Source organism: Macaca thibetana, chromosome 7 (assembly GCF_024542745.1).
Source record: "Macaca thibetana thibetana isolate TM-01 chromosome 7, ASM2454274v1, whole genome shotgun sequence".
NCBI lineage: Eukaryota > Metazoa > Chordata > Mammalia > Primates > Cercopithecidae > Macaca > Macaca thibetana.
The window spans coordinates 127,868,037-127,889,988 of record NC_065584.1 but is presented as its reverse complement, the minus strand read 5'-3'; the positions used below and the strand labels follow the sequence as shown (position 1 = coordinate 127,889,988).

Here is a 21,952-nt window from a genome sequence, read left to right as displayed (position 1 = left end):
GATCCATGGCAGAGAAAATTCGGAAGTTACTAGTAAACAGTAGTCTCCGCTCATCAGTGGTTTCTTTTTCTTGGTGGTTTTAGTTGTCCATGGTCAGCTGCAGTCCAAAAATATTAAATGGAAAATTCTAGAAATAATAAGGTTCAAATTGTGTGCTGTTCTGAGTAACGTGATAAAATCAAGTGCTGCCCCTCTTAGTCCTGGCTAGGATATGAATCCTCCCTTTTTCTAGCGTATCCATGTGCTATATATGCTCCCTGCCTGTTAATGACTTAGTAGCTGTCGTGGTTATCAGATCAGCTGTCATGGTATTGCATTGCTTGTGCTCAAGTAACCCTTGTTTTACTCTCACCCCAAAGTTTGAGAGTAGTGATGCCGACAATCTGAATATGCCAGAGAAGTCATAAAGTGCTTCCTCTAAGTGAAAAGGTAAAAGGTTTTAATAAGGAAAGAAAAAAAATATCATATGCTGAAGTTACTAAAATCTATGGTAAGAACAAATCTGTCCATGAAATTGTGAACAGTATATTGTTATAGTTTATCTTATTATTAGTTATTAATCTCTTTCTGTGCCTGTTTTATAAATATTATGGGTCTGTATGTATAGGAAGAAACGTAGTGTATAGGGTTTGATATTTTCTGCAGTTTCAGGCATCCACTGGGGGTCTTGGCACATATCTCCCTCAGATAATCAGAGATATTGTAGTGGTCAAACTGTCTTTTCAGTTGCTGTGGTAGATTATCTTCATTTGGGATCTACTTAGGAAATCTTCGTTATTGATGTGCCTCTCATTCCAATTGTCCAAGTTGTTTGTTTTGTAAACATAATATACAGTTCTTATTTATTGAACACCTATGGTACATATGGCATATGAGCATTGTGTTCAAGACAGTGCTAAATTTTATGTTATGCAGATTTTACCATACTAAAAATATATAGATGGTGTATAGAATAACAGAAATTGAAATTGGTGTGCCATCTTTTGAAGAGAGGTTAGCAAATGAGAAAGGCTGTATGCAAGTTTTCCAAGTGTCAGTGCTTTTTAAAAATCCCTTCATTGTAGATAGGACATAGGCTAGTGCTAGTGGAAAAGCATAGGCAGCCTACTTTGATACTCCTGAAATTTTCATTTATATGTCAAAAAGAACATGGAACCAGGTGGAAGGGAAAGTGTGGTTTTATTTTCATTTTGTTTCCTTCCCTTAATGGTGGTAAGATCATCAATTTTTTTTATTTTACAGACACCTCTTTTCAGAAAAGTATTTGAAGAGAATAAGCATAGCTTTCTTTTTACCTGCCCTCTTTACCTTTTCTCCTTATTCTCTCAGACACGCTTAAATGTCTGTCTTGCAGTGATCATTCGTATGGCTGTTGTAATTGGAAGAATACAGGGAAGCTTCTTGGCTGCGTTTCAGGAATATGTAAAGCCCTAAAACCTTTTAGACTTTCTCTGTAGTGGGGAATAGTCTGATTGTGTGTGCAGGCAGGAAGTTCAGGCTGTCACAGTTCCCATGCGTGGGTACCCTGATGATTGAGGTGGGACTGACCTGTGCTTTAACCATTCATTAGACAGAGTTGTGTATGTAGAACTATTTTGAATAATTTGATGAGTAGCATTCCATGCCTTTGATATTACTTATAACTATTCACATAATTTACATATTTCCATTTTAGCAAATATTTCACCTCTGCCAGTTTCCAGGTTGAAACTGGAGTGGGGATTATTCCGATAAATTACTGAAAGCTTTTGGTAAATTACTACCACATGTCAGGAAAAAAATGCAGAATTACCATTATTGCATTTGTATGTATAATTCTTTTTAAAGACTTGACTACTTTGATAGTGAATGCTGAAAGTAAAATCAGCCTACCTGAGGGGAGATAAGGTGAGAGGCAAAAGTGTGCAATTTCTCTTCAGAATTACAGAGCCAGTGGGGTGTAGGAGGGAGGATAAAGATGTGAAAAAATGTGATACAGTTGTTATTAGAAAACGTGTATTTTTTCAGAAATACAGGACTGAAATTCTAGCACTTTTTATTAGCCACAGGCAGGTCCCAGATAATAAAGGCCGAAAGTCTCAAACTAACTAATGATTAGAGGTGGTAAATAGGGCTTTAAGATCTAATTTGCTAAGAAGTTATCCTCTAAAAATTATCCAGATCTGAGTAAAGTATGAACTCGGGCTGTCTGTAAATAGAAAATTATGAACAAGAAATAATGAAGCTGGATACTATATAAGTTAACTCAGTTATTCTTTTGAATAGCAGTAGTTATTAGTTTTTTGTTTTTGTAAATAAGAAATAATGCCTTTGAATTTTTTCAGAAGTGTTGAATGAATTTTACCTGTCCTGAATTTTCCAGCAGTTATTTGTCTAGTATAGTACCTGGCACCCTTAAGTTGTTTGATAAATATTTGCCTAATGTTTTTTGAATGAAAGAAGCTCAGTCCGCCTAAGTATTATTATTTAATATAGTTATCATAAAAATGTAGGGTCTTATTTAACCCTACATTACTCTTGTAGTAGAACTAGATATAAAATCTTAATTTGCTAATTTTTCCATTTCTGGACACTAGCTCAACTCTTTAGTCATAATCTGTTCTTTGGAATAGATGAAATATTTTATATTTAATTCTAGGAGAGATCAGTGTACATTGTTTTAGGTAATGAACTGTGGTTTTCACTTTAATACAGGGAAAACACATAAACTGAGATTAACAGATACATCATTCTGGTTTTATGTAAAAGATTAAAGAGTGCATTCCTTTTATCTAAAGAGCTGTTGATTTAAATGTTAGCTTGTTTACTCATTTGCAAGGTAGCATCAGAATTAGAAGAAATATGGTTTAAAAATAATGAACTTTTAGGGGTCAAAAGTTCACCTGAATGTCCATAGATATAAGTACTAGGTGTAATGATTTTGATTTCGACAAAAAGAGGTCATTTTAGGTCATGCTCATACAAACTTCTCTTAGCCTCTGGCTATACAATTGATCCATCCCTGGTCTTATCTATAGGTGGATAAAACAAAACAGTTGAAAGATTCTGTCACACTAGATTCATGGAACCTCTAAACAGTTCTCATCATGAAGCATAAGATTTGTGATTTTGACAGCTTCCAGTGAGACCTGTGCTCATGTTCTCTATCTTCTGTCATAGGGAGAAGAAGAGTTTGATATGCCTCAGCCTCCACATGGCCATGTCTTACATCGTCACATGAGAACAATCCGGGAAGTACGCACACTTGTCACTCGTGTCATTACAGATGTGTATTATGTGGATGGAACAGAAGTAGAAAGAAAAGTAACTGAGGTAATATATACTCTTGAGTCTGTGTGGCAAATTTCTTTTTTTTTTTTTTTTTTTTTTTTTTTTTGAGACAGGGTCTCACTTTGTCACCTATGCTGGAATGCAGTGGCATGATTTTGTTTCACTGCAGCCTCTGCCTCCCAGGCTCAAGTGATCCTCCTGCCTCAGCCTCCCGTGTAGTTGGTTCTACAGGCACGAACCACCAAGCCTGGCTAATTTTATTTTTTGGAGGGACAAGGTCCCACTGTGTTTCCCAGACTCGTCTTGAACTCCTAGGCTTAAGTGATCCTCCTTCTTTGGCCTCCCAAAGTGCTGGGATTAGAGGTATGAGCCATTGTCCCCGACCCCACATTTCTTTTTTTTTTTTTTTGCGACGGAGTCTCGCTCTGTCCCCCTGGCTGGAGTGCAGTGGCGCGATCTCTGCTCACTGCAAGCTCCGCCTCCCGGGTTCCTGCCATTCTCCTGCCTCAGCCTCCCAAGTAGCTGGGACTACAGGCGCCCGCCACCGCGCCCGGCTAATTTTTTGTATTTTTAGTAGAGACGGGGTTTCACCGTGGTCTCGATCTCCTGACCTTGTGATCCGCCCGCCTCTTGACTCTCTACCCCCTCCCCCTTTCCTGTGCAACACTTTGTTTTTCTTCATCTTTTTATTACCAGAGATAGAAGAACAGGGTTAGAAATTAGACTTCCTGCTTTCTAAAGCTTTCCCCAACCGTAGGTTTGCTGTTTGACCATTGGTTAGTTAATGAGTCCCATCATGCTTTCCTTTTCTGTAAAGAAGAGATTGATAAATCTCTCTCATGTATAAAGATTGTATGTATTATTTTAAATCCTTAGAAACTCAAATGAAGTTTAGCACACTGTGTTTAACTACCTGTGTTTTCTCACATATTTTCATGTCTACTCATTCTGTTCTTTGTCACTATCTGTGTGTGGTCATAGACGTGCTGGTAAGAAATGCACCTTTGTTTTTTAGTGGGATTCATTACAGACTAGTTACAAATGTCAACTCAGTATTGGCATTTAGTAACTATTTGTTATATTGAATGGCAAAATATGCTGACTTTGTTTACATCTAATAATGAGAGAGGTTAGACAAATTTTCTAGAATTAAAGATCTGGGACCTTTGTTGGTATATGTTAAGATCTGGGAACCATTTTATTAGTTGGTAAGAGGCACAGCTATTTTCTTTTTTTCTTTTCTTTTCTTTTTTCTTTTTTTGAGACAGAGTCTTGCTCTGTCACCCAGGCTAGAATGCAGTGGCGCAATCTCAGCTCACTGCAACCTCTGCCTCCCGGGTTCAAGCGATTCTCCTGGCTCAGCCTTCCGAGTCGCTGGGATGACAGGTACTCGCCACTGTGCCTGGCTAATTTTTGTATTTTTAGTAGAGACAGAGTTTCATCATCTTGGCCAGGCTGGTCTTGAACTCCTGACCTTGTGCTCTTATCCACCTCGGCCTCCCAAAGTGCTGGGATCACAGGCGTGAGCCACTGCGCCCAGCAAGGCACAACTGTTTTCTTCCTTTACCCAGATACTTTCTTTTAATTCTATCTGCTGGCCATGTAGGAGGTTGAACTCAGGGAGAGTTAAACTCTAGTATATAATTTTATTAAATAGAATATATTATTGCTATTGTTCAGTGGGCTATTGTGGCCTTCATGTCGGATAACATTTGATGTTAGTTTGAGGAATTGTTTGTTTGTTTTACTATCCAGAGATTATTCAGATTTCATCGGTTTTACAGGCACTCATTGAGAAATTGTTTTTTATTCCCTTTTTTTTTTGTCACAGAGTCTTACTCTGTTGCCCAGGTTGGAGTGCAGTGGCCCCATCTTAGCCTTCTGGAACCCCTGTCTCCTGGGTTCAAGCGATTCTCCTGCCTCAGCCTGCTGAGTAGCTAGGATTATAGGTGTGTGCCACCATGCACAGCTAATTTTTGTATTTGTAGTAGAGAGGGGATTTCACCATGTTGGCCAGGCTGGTCTCAAACTCCTGATCTCAAGTGATCTGCCTTGGCCTCCCAAAGTGCTGGGATTATAGGCATGAGCCACTGCGCCTGGCCTGTTTTTTATTCTTTGTGTATACCAAATCCCAGAAATAATTCTTTTAAAATACTGCTTTATCTCCATTTAAAAAATGTTTTAAAAAGATTTTTGTTCATGGAACTTTTTTCATGTTATTACTATTCTGGAGAAATTATGAAAAGCAGTTTGCCTTCATGAAAATTTTTGTAACTGTTGTAGTCCATATTAAACTCTCTGCCTAGTACACTACATTAAGTGTTAAACACATTACTTCATTTCTTAAAATACATTTTTTATTTTTATGTTTGGATTGCCCAGGCTGGAGTGCAGTGGTGCAATCACGGCTTACTGCAGCCTTGACCTCCTGGCTCAAGGGAGCCTCCCCCTCGGCCTCCTGAGTAGCTGGGACCATAGGCACACACCACCACACCTGCTAATTTTTGTATCTTTTGTAGAGATGAGGTTTCACTGTGTTGCCCAGACTGGTCTTGAACACTATTCTCAAGCAATCTTCCTGCCTTGGCCTCCCAAAGCGATGGGATTACAGGCATGAGCTACGGTGCTAGGCCCATTTAATATTTTATATGGTGCTTTCTAAAGTATACTTCTGGAAACAGCAGGCCTCTTAGACAGTTTGATGGAAGGAAAAGATTCCATGGTCATAAATAAGTTGGAGAAACACAAAACACTCTCTTAGTCTGTCTTCTGTTGCTATTAAACACCTGAGACTGGGTAATTGATAAATAAAAGAAATATATTTCTTATGGTCTAGGAGGCTGGGAAGTCCAAGGTCAAGGGGTTACACCTGGTGAGGGCCTTCTTGTTGGAGGGGACTCTGAAGAGTCCCGAGGCATCACAGGGTATCACATTGCCAGGGGCCTTACAAAAGAGAACCAAATTAGTTTTTGTAACAGACTCACTCTCGTGATAACTAATCCACTCCTGTGATAACTCATTAGTCCATTAGCTCATAATTCCGTTAATCCATGAATGGACTAATCCATTCATGAGGGCAGAGCCCTTATGACTCAATCATCTCTTAAAGGTCCTACTTCTTGATACTGTTACATTGGGTATTAAATTTCAGCATGTGTTTTGTAGGGGCAAACGTTCAAACCATAGCATGCCATTAATCCCTGTCCCCACTAACATGAAAAATCACGTATTACCATATTAAAAGTTCTAAGAAGTCCTCTAGTAAGGATACCTATTTTATTCTGGTTAACCCAGCACTTCCCAAACTTATTTTTTAAAGCAATACCTGTTTTTTCCCTATGGAAGATAGTTTGAGAAGCACTACCATACTTAAATAATGATAGTGACTAGCATTTATTGAGCACATACTATGTGCCAAGCATTATTCTAAGCACGTTAGTGAATTAACTTATTTAATCCTTAAACAACTATGCTATGATAGATCCAGTTATTATTCTTATTTTGCAGATGTGGAAACAGAAGTATATCAAATTAAAATAGGCCACTGAGAATGATGACAGAAGTAGAAATGGGGAAGATAGGCTATGAAGCTAAGGTCTTCATGCATGAGAGAGGGTGATTTGGAGAATGTTAGTGGATCACAACTAGGGAGGGGGTGAAGATAGTTTTAAGAAAATGGCAAATAGTGGTTTTGAAGGAGAGGAGGTGGGGAAATAGAAATGGTCTGTAAATGGCAATGGGGAGCAAGGAGGTATCTCATCTCAAAATTCTTGAATGGAGGTTTGCCTGAAAGAAACCAGCCTCTGCTAGAAAGAGCTGTAGGAGATGTGAGATGCACTGGGGATATCTAGGATTCATTCATTGAAGGCAGAGAAATGAAGGGAGGATCATAGATTGTTTTGTATCTGTTGAATTTCAGGTGTTTGTGGTAAATCCAAGGGGAAGCCTTTAGTAGAAATTTGTATAAGCTGAGTCATTGTATTCTTGGTAGATAAGGAAGGATGAGTGTGGTGAGACTGATGAGGGAAAGCATATGAGAGTGAGGAAAGGAATAAAAACAGAGTCCTGGGAAATACTGATTTTAAAGGAACACACAGAGAAAGAGGAACCCAGAGAAGCATAAATAGAAGTAGCCAAAGAAGTAGACCAGAAGAAAGAGAAAAGTGCTTCTGTGGATTTTAGAGGAGGAGAGATTTCTAAGAAGGAGGGATCAGAGATAATTATTTAATCATTTTATAGTATTATGTAAATATATATGTATGTGTGTCATTATATACTGTCTCCCCATGGAGATTGTTTTTTTTTGGGTAGAGTCTCACTCAGTTGTCCAGGCTGGAGTGCAGTGGCACGATCTTTGCTTACTGCAAGCTCTGCCTCCCAGGTTCACAAGTGATTCTCCTGCCTCAGCCTTTTGAGTACCTGGGGACTACAGGAGTGTACCAACATGCCCGGCTATTTTTTTTGTGTTGTTTTAGTAGAGATGGGGTTTCACCACGATGGCCAGACTGGTCTTGAACTCCTGACCTCAGGTGATCCACCTGCCTCTGCCTCCCAAAATGCCTGGATTACAGGCGTGAGCCACCGTGTCTGGCCTCCCAAAAGGAATTCTAAACTCTATGAGGGAAGGATCTATCTTATCCGTTTCCATATCCCCTCTGGCAATTAACATAATATTGCGTAAACACTCTAGACTAGGAAGGCAGATGTGTCATACTCATGCTATAATTTCTCTGTGCTGTGCCCATGGTGGACACTGGTGATTGGTCTTAGAATCTTTTCCCACTAAGTCTGGGATTTAGCCTCCAGAAGACTTCTTAAAACTGAGCACCAGGCAACTACTACCAATTCATCAAAGTAGGCATCTGAGATAAAGCCAGTTTGACTTTCTCGTAATCCGTAGATACTTACAACCTTTTTGTCCTTCATTTTTCCAAATGGTAATACTATTTAAGCCTTTTTTTTTTTTTTTGAGACAGGGTCTCATGCTATCGCCTAGGCTGGAGTGCAGTGGCATGATCCCGGCTCACTGCAGCCTTGACTTCCAAGCTTAAACGATCCTCCCACCTCAGACTTCCGAGTAGCTGGGACTACAGGTGTGCACTCCCATGCCTGGCTAATAGTTTTATTTTCATATGGAGACCGGTTCTCACTATGTTGCCTAGGGTGGTCTCAAACACCTGGACTCAAGCAATCCTTCCGCCGTGGCCTCCCAAAGTGCTGGGATTACAGGTGTGAGCCACCACACCTGACCCCTTTTAGCCTATTTTTGCATATACTTTTCTATTGCCTTGATCAGTTATTGAAAGGTAATGGGAAATAACTAATGTCAAAACATGTAATGCTGTCCACTGTTAATGAAGTACCTAGAAGGGCTCCTGACCACTCGTGTTCTCTTCTCACCTGCCTGCCTCCTTGCCTGTCTTCTCTAAGATAAGAATTTACCTCCGTCTTCTCGGTTAGAATGCTTGCTGGTAGCCAGAGGTTGTGAACTCATCCAATAAAAAGATAAACTCTTTCTTACCAATATAGTACCATCTTTATATTTTATTGAGATACAATATAGTTCCATTAGAATGAACAATTCTTCTCAGAATCACCTGGGGGAGAAAAAAAAAGAAAAAAAAAGAACAGATCCTAAACGTTCAGTGGCTTTTGAAAATTTTATGTAACCACTGCTCAAAACAGATACAGAACATTCCCATTATTCCAGAAAGTCTCCTCCTGATTCTCACCTTTTTGAATTACTTTGTGCCATCTGTAGGATTTTCCAACCATCATACTGGCATTGTGTTATTATGGCATCTTTTATCTTCTGTATCTATTTTTTCCTTGCAGGAGACTGAAGAGCCAATTGTAGAGTGTCAGGAGTGTGAAACTGAAGTTTCCCCTTCACAGACTGGGGGCTCCTCAGGTGACCTGGGGGATATCAGCTCCTTCTCCTCCAAGGCATCCAGCTTACACCGCACATCAAGTGGGACAAGTCTCTCAGCTATGCACAGCAGTGGCAGCTCAGGGAAAGGAGCCGGACCACTCAAAGGGAAAACCAGCGGGACAGAACCCGCAGATTTTGCCTTACCCAGCTCCCGAGGAGGCCCAGGAAAACTGAGGTGCAGACAGGGTCTCCAGAGAGAGAGAACCACAGCAGGGGCAGGGTTGCTGACATTTTAATATCACAGGAAAAGGGGAGTAATGGGAAATCCCCCATCCTCCATTAAAGATAAATCAACTTCCCCTCCTCACTGTTGGCCCTATTCCTGTTTTGGGTTTGCATGGGAAGTAGGGTGGAGCCTTGTGGCAGGTAGATTTCAGTGGCAAAGCAGCCCCTGAGAAAATGTAGGTAACAGGGGAGGGGACTTTCGGGAATTTATCATCTGGTGGGCACATGCTCCTACCACAGCCTTTTTATGATTTAGCTGGGAGTACAGGAAGTTTGGGATAATAGCCCCAACTTAATATATCCCCTAGCTTTTTGTTATTCTTTGCAGGTGTCCAGAGCCTAAAGTAGAGGAGAAGGCATAGCAGAAATGGGGTGTGCTGTTTTTGCAGCAGCAGTAGGAAGCTTTGTCAGAGGGAATAGACTTACATGAAGGAGAATGTCCTTTACTTGTTATCCCACGCGCCCCACTCCCTGGATGAGATTTGGTGGTGGGTGTGTGAACCAGCTTCCTGCTGCCCCGAAGGCTCAGCACATGTAGGCCTGTCATGTAGTCTGAGGGCCACGGGGAGACTTTGCGAAGAAAAGATTCAGTAGCAGGTGCTATCAGACTAACTTGTCTTCATTCTCTAGTCCTAGAAAAGGGGTCAGTCAGACAGGGACGCCAGTGTGTGAGGAGGATGGTGATGCAGGCCTTGGCATCAGACAGGGAGGGAAGGCTCCAGTCACGCCTCGTGGGCGCGGGCGAAGGGGCCGCCCACCTTCTCGGACCACTGGAACCAGGTACCTGGGTAGTGTGAGATATACTTAGTCTATTACTTGTTCAGAAAAAAAGGGAATAGAGAGAAGAGAGGGGAGTAGAGAGTTTGTGGGGTATCAGGAGGGAGAAGAGGGGCCCATAGTGACTGGGGAGTGGGTAGGGATCAGAGCGAGGCCACAGAGAGACCAGGCTCGTGCCTGTGATGGGGTTTTCAAAGAATGGGCTGAGGAGACCCATGGACAAAGGAGTGGGAAAATTGGTAGATATGTACTTCTGTGTTCTTGTTCTCACCGGCTTCTCCTATCCCTTATCTCTCTTTAGAGAAACAGCTGTGCCTGGCCCCTTGGGCATAGAGGACATTTCACCTAACTTGTCACCAGATGATAAATCCTTCAGCCGTGTCGTGCCCCGAGTGCCAGACTCCACCAGACGAACAGATGTGGGTGCTGGTGCTTTGCGTCGTAGCGACTCTCCAGAAATTCCTTTCCAGGCTGCTGCTGGCCCTTCTGATGGCTTAGATGCCTCCTCTCCAGGGAACAGCTTTGTAGGGCTCCGTGTTGTAGCCAAGTGGTCATCCAATGGCTACTTTTACTCTGGGAAAATCACGCGAGATGTCGGAGCTGGGAAGTACAAATTGCTCTTTGATGATGGGTACGAATGTGATGTGTTGGGCAAAGACATTCTATTATGTGACCCTATTCCGCTGGACACTGAAGTGACGGCCCTCTCGGAGGATGAGTATTTCAGTGCAGGTAATGAAAGAAGCAGAGTTTGTAGAGATTTTTTTGTGCCTTGGGGCAATACTCTGTTATGTTAGTAATTACCAAGACATTACTTGGTTCTTTTCTGAGGTCTCTAAAGTCATAAATTTCATTCCTACAAAATTGGTTACTCTTGCCACTGACTTTTCTGTTTGTTCATTTGTTTTTGAATAAACTTATTTTGGAATATTTTAGATGATTTACAGAAAATTTGCGAAGTACAGAGTACTGCTAGTGGAGTTCCCGTATAACCCTCATCCAGCTTTCTCTATTGTTGACATCTGGTGTTAGCATGGGACATTTGTCAAAACTAAAAATCCAACCTTGGTTTATTACTGTTAACACAACTTTAGACTTTATTTGGATTTCACTAGCTTTTCCATAATGTTCTTTTTCTCTTCAGCATCCAACATTGCATTTAGTCATTATATATCCTTTGGTCTGCTCTGATTTGTGGCAATTTCTCAGTCTTTTGTTTTTCATGACTTTTTTGTTTTTCATGACAGTTTTGGGGAGTCCTGGTCAGGTATTTTGTAGAATGTCCCTCAATTTGGGTTTGTCTCGTATTTTCTCATTAGACTGGAGTTATGGGATATTTTAAAAAGAATGCCACATAGATGGTTGGGTCTGGTAGCTCGTGCCTGTAATTCCAGCACTTTGGGAGGCCAAAGCAGGGGGATCACTTGAGGCCAGGAGTTTGAGACCAGCCTGAAACATAGTGAGACCCTGTCTCTAAATAAAAAAAAAAAAAAAAAGGAACATAAATTAGCTGGGCATGGTGGCACATGCTTGTAGTCCTAGCTACTCAGTAGGATGAGGCAGGCGGATTGCTTAAGCTCAGGAGTTTGAGTCCACAGTGAGCTATGATCATGACACTGCACTCCAGCCTGGGAAACAGAGTGAGACCCTGTCTCTTAAAAAAAGATGCCATAGAGGTGAAATGCCCTTCTCATGTTATCAGGAACTGGGAAGGTTTGTGATAATGATGATGTATCCACATGACAGACATCACTGATGATGTTAATCTTCATCACTGGTTGTATTTGCCAGATTTCTCCACTTTTTTTGAGACAGTCTCTCTCACTCTGTTGCCCAGGCTAGAGTGCAGTAGCGCAATCTTGGCTCACTGCGACCTCTTAACTTCTGGGTACAAGTGATTCTCCTGCCTCAGTCTCCCGAGTAGCTAGGATTACAGGTGTGCCCCACCACACCTGGCTAATTGTTGTATTTTTAGTAGAGACAGGGTTTTGCCATATTGGCCAGGCTGGTCTCGAACTCCTGAGCTCAGGTGATCTACCTGCCTTGGCCTCCCAAAGTGCTGGGCTTGCAGGCGTGAGCCACTGCACCTGGTCTTCTCCACTTTAAAGTTAGTGTTTTTCCCTTTCCATACTCTCTTCTTTTTTAAAGCTTAACTACCTGCTTTGATTGGAGCCCAGCAGGTGAGTATGGCTGATATATTGAGATATTTTTGCTTAGGGAGAAGTTTTTAGTGCTGTGTCTGTATGCCTGCACATCTACCACTTATTCTCTGGTTTGAAGAACGGCGCCTTTTTATTTTTGAAGTAGGTAATATTGGTGATAGTGAGAGGTTTATGCTTGTTGTTATTGCTTCATGTGCTAGTTCTTTGAATATATTGTCTGCTTTCTAAAATAATTTGAAGATACCTATTTGTGTTGAATTTGTCATTTAAAAACATCTTTCTGAGGACTTTTTGAACACAGATTGGGATATAATGGGGAAAAATGGCTTTCTTTTTTTTTTTTTTTGAGACACAGTTTCACCCTGCCTCCTAGGCTGGAGTGCAGTGGCGTGATCTCGGCTCACCGCAACCTCTGCCTCCCGGGTTCAAGTGATTCTTGTGCCTCAGCCTCCCGAGTAGCTGGGATTACAGGCACGCACCACCACCTGGTGGTACGTAAAAGTAGCACCACCTGGCTACTTTTTTGTGTGTTTTTAGTAGAGATGGGGTTTTGCCACACTGGCCAGGCTGGTCTTGAACTCCCAACCTCAACTTAACTGCCTGCCTCAGCCTCCCAAAGTGCTGGGATTACAGATATAAGCCACCATGCCTGGCCAAAAAATGGCTTTTTTTTTTTTTTTTAAACAGAGCCTTGCTCTTATCCCCCAGGCTGGAGTGCAATGGCACGATCTCGGCTCACTGCAACCTCCGCCTCTGGGGTACAAGTGATTCAGCCTCCCAAGTAGCTGCGATTACAGGTGCCTGACACAACACCTGGTTAATTTTTGTATTTTTAGTAGAGAAGGGGTTTCATCATGTTGGTCAGGCTGGTCTTGAACTCCTGACCTCAAGCGATCCACCCGCCTCAGCCTCCCAAAGTGCTGGGATTATAGTAGTGAGCCACTGATCCTGGCCGGAAAAATGGCTTTCTATGGAGTCCATCCAGGCTTCTCTTGTATTTGGAATCCTCTGAGTAATTGTTGTTTGCCCCTTTGTTCATTATTAAATGGGCCACTTCACCTTCTAGTTCTGGATAACACTGTTAACTATATATGGGATCAGTTGGGAGTAGCACATGGATTGGGGTCTTTTACTGTGACTCATTGTATCAAATGCATTCCTTCTTCTTTTAGGTGTAGAGCTACTCTGAGGGGTTCATATTTGGCCTTTTAAAGACAAAGTTCTGTAACAAGAGTGAACTGTGGCGTCAAGGTGTGGGGATTCTGTGTCCCATTTCTTGAGGCTGTTTACTAATGTCAACACTAGACTGCTTCTAGTTCTAGTAACTCTTCATTAGTGTGAAGTATATTGTTGGCCTTGGGCTTCTTTGTGTTTTTGAGGGAGACTTTGTGACTTAGTTTGGGGATAGAGATTTAAGCGAGGAGATGAACAAGTAAGGGAAAAGGGAGTGATTCCACAGGATAGATAGAGAACCAAGGCTTGCTTTCTCTGTATTATTTTCCTTGGGTGGGGTATGCTCTGGGTTTCTTTTAGCTCGTCATTCAAGCATAGGCTAATGGGTGAGAAGAAATTGGACCTTTCCGTATAGGAATGAAAAAATATTCATAGTACTGCCTTGTTTTTGTTTATGTGTGTGTGTGTGTGTGTGTGTGTGTGTGTGTCTATAGCTGTAGTATGTGTGTGTGTTGTAAATTGTTTATTCATTAATAGGAAGAAGTGTTCTTTTTCACAGGATTAGTAATGGGTCCTATCCAAGATCACACAGCTTGGTGGCAGCAGAATTAGGCCTAAGCTCAGGTCTCCTGAATTCTAGCTTAGTTTCCTTTTACATCCCACATTTTGTTCCTTCTAACATAAAGGCCTTATCGTCAGGTTTTGAATCAGAGCAGGAAAGTAGATAATAGAGAGGAAGATTAGGTAGGAGAGGCAGGATCTGTTTCTTCCTTTCTTTGCTCTCTATCTCTAATTTTGCTACACACACAGACAAAACACACACACATGCTGTCTCTCTTAGAATGATGTCATTTTTCACCTACAGCTTCACTCAAGACTTACCACTCAGCCTCCCAGGGAACCAAGAAGGAAAGGTTTAGAAGTTGTAATGGAATTGCATGCCATTTCACTTCATGGAAATCATTTGAACCACCGGCAATCCATAATGGCTGTCTTTGGGAAGTTTTATTTTATAACTAAAGGATACCTTCTGTCAAGAAACTTTCCTTGTCCTAATCCCAGTGTAGTAGCTACATATATCCTAAGTGTTACTGATTGGGATTGACAAGTGGAATTTTGTTAAGTCCTAACTTCAGTCCACTGTTGGATCTCTCAATTCCCTGACTCAGACCTGCTTTGCAGAGCCCTTGTGAGAGGGTGCTGAGGAGCCTAAGACAACAGCAAGCTGCTTTTATGCTTTCTGCCCCCCAGGAGTGGTGAAAGGACATAGGAAGGAGTCTGGGGAACTGTACTACAGCATTGAAAAAGAAGGCCAAAGAAAGTGGTATAAGCGAATGGCTGTCATCCTGTCCTTGGAGCAAGGAAACAGACTGAGAGAGCAGTATGGGCTTGGCCCCTATGAGGCAGTAACACCTCTCACAAAGGCAGCAGATATCAGCTTAGGTAAGACCTTTGCTTCCTGAACAGCTGCTTTTGGGCTTCTGTTCTGCTTACAGTGGGAGGGGGAGTTTCTGAACCTGTCAGTAATGTTTCCCTAACTTTTATTATTCCTGTATGTGGCTTATCAGATGGTGATGAGCTGTCATTTTCTAGAGCTACTGCCTTATCTGTTTCCTTCTTAGTACCGAACAGAAAGTCCTTAGGGTTTTTTTGGCCTCCTCAGTTCTATAGGGGACTAAACACATTTCAGTCATGGCAAAGACTAGATCAAAAAATATTATGGCCTTAAAAAGAAGCTGCTTGGCCTCGTGGGAAGTGGGGGAAGGAACACTGTGGTAGCTGAATCAGGGTCTGCCCAGCTTCTTGGAGTTCAGGACCTCATACCATAGAATTTGACCAACCTTTGGCTTATCCTGCCATAGACAATTTGGTGGAAGGGAAGCGGAAACGGCGCAGTAACGTCAGCTCCCCAGCCACCCCTACTGCCTCCAGTAGCAGCAGCACAACCCCTACCCGAAAGATCACAGAAAGTCCTCGTGCCTCCATGGGAGTTCTCTCAGGCAAAAGAAAACTTATCACTTCTGAAGAGGAACGGTCCCCTGCCAAGCGAGGTCGCAAGTCTGCCACCGTAAAACCTGGTAAGTGCTCCTTTTTGCCTCATTCTTCCTTCATACCATGGCAGAATGCAGGGCCAGCTTCTGGAAAAACGGAGCTTAATATGTGGCAGTGGCCCTTCTGTCCTGTTATAAAGTTGGGGTCCTGCCCAAGCCCACAGGTGATATTCAGGGATAGCTCACTGTATCCCTCCTCCCCCATCCTCTGCAGACTCTAGTGCGGATAGATAGGAAGGCCAGAATTAGCCGAGTGTGGTGGTGGGTGCCTGTAATCCCAGCTACTGGGGAGGCTGAAGTAGGAGAATCGCTTGAACTCAGGAAGGTGGAGGTTGCAGTGAGCCGAAATTGCACCATTGCACTCCAGCCTGGGCAACAGGGGTGAAACTCTGTCTCCAGAAAAAAAAAAACAAAACCAGGACTTGATCACACCATTCTTTGACTACTATATGGGTTCTAGGAGGGAAAGGAGAAGTATTGAAATGTAAGCAGATTCAAAATAGGTGTAATTTCTCTTTGCCTGCACCACCATCTTCCTGGAAATTCTGCTCTCCTCTCTCTTGTGCTTGGGCCCTCTAGCTTTCTCAGACTTCCTATTGAAAGGTCATGGCTGGGCGCGGTGGCTCCCGCCTGTAGTCCCAGCACTTTGGGAGGCCAAGGTTGGGGGATCACTTGAGGTCAGGAGTTCAAGACCAGCCTGGCTAACATGGCAAAACCCTGTCTCTGCTAAAAATACAAAAAAAATTAGCTGGGCGTAGTGGCACATGCCTGTAATCCCAGCTACTCAGGAGGCTAAGGCAGTAGAATCACTTGAACCTGGGAGGCGGAGGTTGCAGTGGGCCGAGATCACGCCACGGCACTCCATCCTAGGTGACAGAGTGAGACTCCATCTCAAAAAGAAAAAAGATCATATCTCAATGTGCTCTTCCTTCTTCCCATTATCCCCGAAACAACCACTTTCCAGTCCCTAGCATTCAATAATTAAGAAAGGAGTTCATTTCATCTGTTGTTCATTGAGTCCCTACTGTGACCCAGGCCCAGCTGCTATGGGTTCAGGAGATTACAGAGGTAAAATCAGTCCATTCCCTTGGAACTTTCTCAGGTTAGCAAACTGATGAAACTCCATTGATTGTTACATTGTCCTGGCACCAGAGCTCTTTTATTTCCTAAGTATTTGAATTGTGTCATCTCCTTATCTACCCAACTGCTGCTGTGTTTCAGGTATTTAAAAACAATAACAATAATCTTTACTGAATATTTACTGTATGAGGCATAGCGCTCAGTGCTTCACACATACTACTTCACATATAATCCCTATGAAGTATAGGTGCTAGAATGAGTTTTCCAGTTGAAGACTCTGAGGCACAGAAAAGTTGGCTAACTTTCCCAAGATGACAAAGTAAGTCAGGATTCAAACTTTGTTGGTCTTCACTTCTAATTCCAGCCTCGTTCATATAACATCATATTGCCTCTGAGACTGTTTTCTTGCTCCTGGTTTTATTTTAGGGAGGCATGCATGACCTGTCTGTCATCTTAGCCTCCTAATGAACCTACGATTCAGCTTCTCCAGGTCAGGTATCTGTTTTTTTTCTCAAGGACTTATTGGGCACTCTTGGCATGGGTGTTCTGGCTGGCTGGTTCACTTACTTACCCAGGTGTTGAAAACTAATTCAGTTGAGGCAGGCTATTTTGATGTGGCACCATCTATGTGTAAAAACACTTTATTACCAAGTATTCTCTGCACCATTCTGGTGAAGGTCAGCGATGGGGTGGGACGGTCTATCTACAAGGGGCATTTCTTGGTAATAAAAAAGTGTTGGGTTTTTTTTTTTCCAAAGGCTGCTTCAAAATATCTCATACCCTGGGGGAAATCAGAGCACGGGACAGAGAAAGTGGGCTGAAGATTTCCAAACATTTTTCACTCTCAACTACTATTTCTTTGTATTAGAACCACCTCTTCCTTCAGATGACCTTAGAAGTATTTGGTGTGGCTATATGAAAACAATACTTGGTTAATTTTCATTTATGAAAACACTGTATACATTATGACTCTGTAAAATTTAAATATGTAAATTTGTTTGTTATAAATTTCATCCTAGGCTGTTGGTCATTTAGAATGGTTGGCCATTGGAATGGTCTTTGGTTTCTGGCTCAGATAAGTTCATCAGGACATTGCCTACCCATCAGGTCATGCTTGGTGCTGGGGCCTTTTGGTGCTAAGGCTTTTGCCGAGGCAATGGTGTATATCCCCCTAGTAACTGTGCCCCCTGTCCTTCCCAGGTGCAGTGGGGGCAGGAGAGTTTGTGAGCCCCTGTGAGAGTGGAGACAACACCGGTGAACCCTCTGCCCTGGAAGAGCAGAGAGGACCTTTGCCTCTGAACAAGACCTTGTTTCTGGGCTATGCATTCCTCCTTACCATGGCCACAACCAGTGACAAGTTGGCCAGCCGCTCCAAACTGTCAGATGGTCCTACAGGAAGCAGTGAGGAAGAAGAGGGTAAGGCCTTAGGAATCCCTGGGAGCTCTGACATATAGGCACTTCTTTCTTTTCCAGTCACTTATGAGCTGGTGGTCCCCCTGCTGTATGTAGAGGAGGCAAGGCAAGTAGCAGCTGGGATCTTGGTCATAGAAATTACTCTGTATCCTGCTTTTTAACAGTTTATAGACTGTTTTCACAAAATTCCTCTCAGTGAGTGGTTCCTGAAAACAATCCTGTGAGGCAGATGGGAGATAGATCTTATCTGTTTTATGGATGAGGAAACAAGTTTGGAGAGGTTAAAGGTTAAATAACTTTTTGGGTTTTTTTGTTTTTTTTTGTCCACAATAGTGACAAATTTGGGACTAGAGCTCTGTCATTTTAGCCTACTGCAGCCATCCAAGTCAGTCGGGTCTGAATGCCCTGCCATTTTCCCCATTTGTGTTCTTTGGGCATCTGCTAGAGCAAACCCACGTGGAGGGTAAGGTTCATTCTCCTGAGGTCTGAGACTGGGACTTTGGGGTGCCCGGTTCCTCAGGGTGATTGCAAAGAAACAGCTTCCAGGCCTTTTCAACTCTTGTACCTCTCTTTAACCTTAAATTAAATCTGTACATTGCATTTATTTCTGTGTTGTCTGTTTTTGAGTGAAGGCTGCAGTGGGGAGAAGTCTGAAAAATGTGTGATCTAGGAGAGGGAATGAGCAGATATAAATGTATACACTATAAATAAGTGACTGACAGTAGTATCTAAATGTGTCTGTCAAGGCTAAAGGTCCAGATGGAATGATGTTATACAAGTTAGAGTTCTGACTAATGTTGTCTTGCAAGAGGGAATTGAATTAGGCAACATGGTTATCATAAAATAGCACCGCTGGAGATCTGTGAGGGTTGGCATTTCAGGTACGTGGATGACTCTTTCCTAATTAACCAAAACTGTATCTCACTGCCTGCAGCCATGTGTAGATATGTACAAGGACATGGAAAGGATGATCAGGGAGTTGCAATTCAGGTGTATGCCATTAGGAAGGTGCACAGAGAGTTGTTGAGTAGACAGGCTCTGGTGTGGGAGAGTTGGGCTGTGGGAGTGAGTAGATGTGGTGTGGTGGGATTTCAAGGTTAAGTGTGTGCAACACCTAGCTTGTCAAACTGTCAGATAGGCACAGTGGGAATAAGGTATTTGAAGAGTTTCCTGGACAGGACTAATTAGGAGTCTTTTGAGGATTCTGCATAGAGGCATGTCATGGCATTAAAACAGTGGTCATGGTCATGGTTTTGTTTTTTTTTTTTCCACCTTATACAATATTGCTGGACTTGAAACCAGGACTTCACAAGGCAGCTCTATAGATGTTTTGTCTGTTGCTTGGTTCAGCATAGTCAAGAAAGCTGACTGGTATGAGATGCAGGCTGTCCAGTTTCATTAAAATGTGTGTGCCTATGTGAGATGTAATAAACTCCACTCATAAAAATAAAATGAAGCATTTGGACAGTGTTTTTGAAGGGATCTCCAGGTTTCTGATAGAAAGTGTGGTTATGGTGAATGTGTCTTTATGTTGGCGCCCAACAGTACCAGAATCCTTGATATTTTCAGTGTATGAGAATGCTTAGGGGTTTCTCAATCTCAAGAAGGAGGAAGACATCTAATACTAAAACAATCTTCTGCAGAATTATAGTTTTTAAGAAACTGTTTGGTAGGTGTTACAGATAAATGAGAATTCTTAGACACCAGCTTATAACAGAAGCTCAGTAAAATATTTAAATCCATCTTAGGAGATGTATTTATTAATGAGTTTGGTACCTAATCTCGTTGGGTGGCACACCATCAGAGATCCTTCAGACACAGGGATTGACCCTGGAGTTGGGTTTATTTAGTACCTTCATACTTTATTTAGATGGCAGGATTAACAATCTATTCATTTTAGCATCTGGCTGGGCAGGGCACTCATACCTCAAAAATGAAGAAATTGGAACCCAGACTACTCGAGAAAAATTAGAGAAACACATTGCCTAGACAGGGTAATACTTCATTAGACAAATGCAAGGAAATATAATTAAGGATTAACATCTAAATAGACCCATCCTGGATTAAGCAGACATAAAGTAGAAGTCTTGAGAAAAATGCAGGACTGTGCGGGGTGCCGGCAGTGACTCAGCAGTAGAATCTTGGTGCGAAGATTGTGACGTGCTATATCAAGACAAAGCTGAGAAACAGTTCTGCTATATTCTGAGTTTCTTAAAACCATGTAGAGTTTCTGTTTTGGGATTTCTGTTTGAGAAGAATGTGGAGAATGCTGAATCAAGAAAAGAGAATAAAAGTGAATAGGTTGGCTAGTCAGAACTAAGTGGAGATGGAGACCCCTGACATGGGGACTCAGCACTGCCTGGGCTGCTCCAGCAGGCAGCGAGGGCACTGAAGGGGGAGCCGTCTCCACAAGGGATCTGCTGTAGGTTTTACCACTGGGTGTGAAGGGGAAGGGGAGTGGTACTGGCATTGAACCTTACGCATTGGATTGGGTTGGGTTTTAAAATTTGTGATAAAAATTTCAGTTAATTAGAACTTAATTTCCCAAAACTCCTAATTAACTAAAATCTCTAATGTCTTGCTTTTCTTTTCTTTTTTTTTTAATGTGTTATTTATATATGAGAGGAGCAGATGACAAGAAAACAAGCTCAAATTAGATACTTGGTCAAAAGAAGCAATTTCTAATTGCCTAGGGTCATTACAGCTTCAGCCTCATCTCTCATATCTTCTACTTCACCCTCAAGACTATAGAGCAGTCATTGGTGTTCAGTGTCCTGAGGTACTTCAAGATCATCAAAGGTAGATAGTTTCCAATAAAAAGGTTGAAACAGGATTTTCTAACCTTCACTTAATCCGTTAAAATTTTAAAACCATATTTCATTGACCATTCTGGTTTACCAAAGTTTTAGTGTACAACGGGGTAAAAAGGCTGATGCAGTGGGAATATGAAGGGTTTATTATAAAGTGTTCATTAGCTATTCATCTCCACAGAAGGTAGAACTAGAGGAAATGGGGTTTAGTTTTCAACAGGAAAGATTTAGGATAGACACAAAGGGAACTTCCTGATGGTAAGGGTTATTCAAGTTGGAATATGTCACTGTGGGAAATGGTTGTGCGCCCATCCCTGTGAACAGTCCGGTGCAGGAACCTTGGATGTTTTTAGGTCTAGGACCTACCTCCAGTCCTCATCTTCCCAATTCCTCCTGCTCTTGTCCCTTCTTTTGGCAGCATTTTAAAGGCCTCAAGACAGATCTCTTTCTGACCCATGGGGAAGCCCTTGGCCTGTCTTTGGGGACACACTGCTGTGGATAGATAGCTGGGGAGTGAAAAGGGGGCAGTAAGAAGCAGGTATAAGGTAGCAAGTAAGAAAACCACTCAGTAATTATTATCTTATTTTTTTTAATGTAGAATTTTTAGAAATTCCTCCTTTCAACAAGCAGTATACAGAATCCCAGCTTCGAGCAGGGGCTGGCTATATCCTTGAAGATTTCAATGAAGCCCAGGTGAGGAGTTTCTTTGTGTAACCTAATATAGTGGCAATGAGAAGAGCCAACTTGCTGTATGAGAAGAGGCCTGAGAGGGGTTGGGGAACCTGGATAAAGTAGCCAGAGATTTCAGGAACTGAGAAACTGCCAAAATGTCATTGCATGAAATATAATTTTTGTTGTGTATAGGGAAGACAAGTTAGGACCTTGGGTTAGTTAATGGCTCTGGTTCTGTTGCTGGGACAAAAGAAGATTGATATTTATGTTTAGTAGTAGAAACCCCTATTAGGGTTGCTGATTCTTAGCCTGAAAGGCTGAGTTCATAGGTCTTGTTTGTCCCTTGAGGATTTAGGTCCTCAGAATGCTGCAGGTGAGGCAGAGAGA

General features: G+C 42.2%; 1 protein-coding gene across 5 annotated transcripts in view; it reads left to right on the top strand.

Annotated features, from left to right (window-relative positions):
• The window catches only part of TP53BP1 (tumor protein p53 binding protein 1), a 112,446-nt gene that overhangs the window by 84,212 nt on the left and 6,282 nt on the right, over positions 1-21,952 (top strand). For 4 of the 5 annotated variants that reach the window (XM_050799343.1, XM_050799342.1, XM_050799341.1 and 1 more), the window contains 8 exons: positions 3,160-3,312; positions 9,106-9,377; positions 10,058-10,207; positions 10,506-10,936; positions 14,791-14,982; positions 15,402-15,617; positions 17,871-18,086; positions 21,492-21,586. In XM_050799343.1, coding sequence (XP_050655300.1) covers positions 3,160-3,312; positions 9,106-9,377; positions 10,058-10,207; positions 10,506-10,936; positions 14,791-14,982; positions 15,402-15,617; positions 17,871-18,086; positions 21,492-21,586 — 1,725 coding nt within the window. Of the gene's footprint in view, positions 1-3,159; positions 3,313-9,105; positions 9,378-10,057; positions 10,208-10,505; positions 10,937-14,790; positions 14,983-15,401; positions 15,618-17,870; positions 18,087-20,714; positions 20,834-21,491; positions 21,587-21,952 lie in introns of those variants that run through there. The other variant, XM_050799344.1, reaches the window with a different exon arrangement.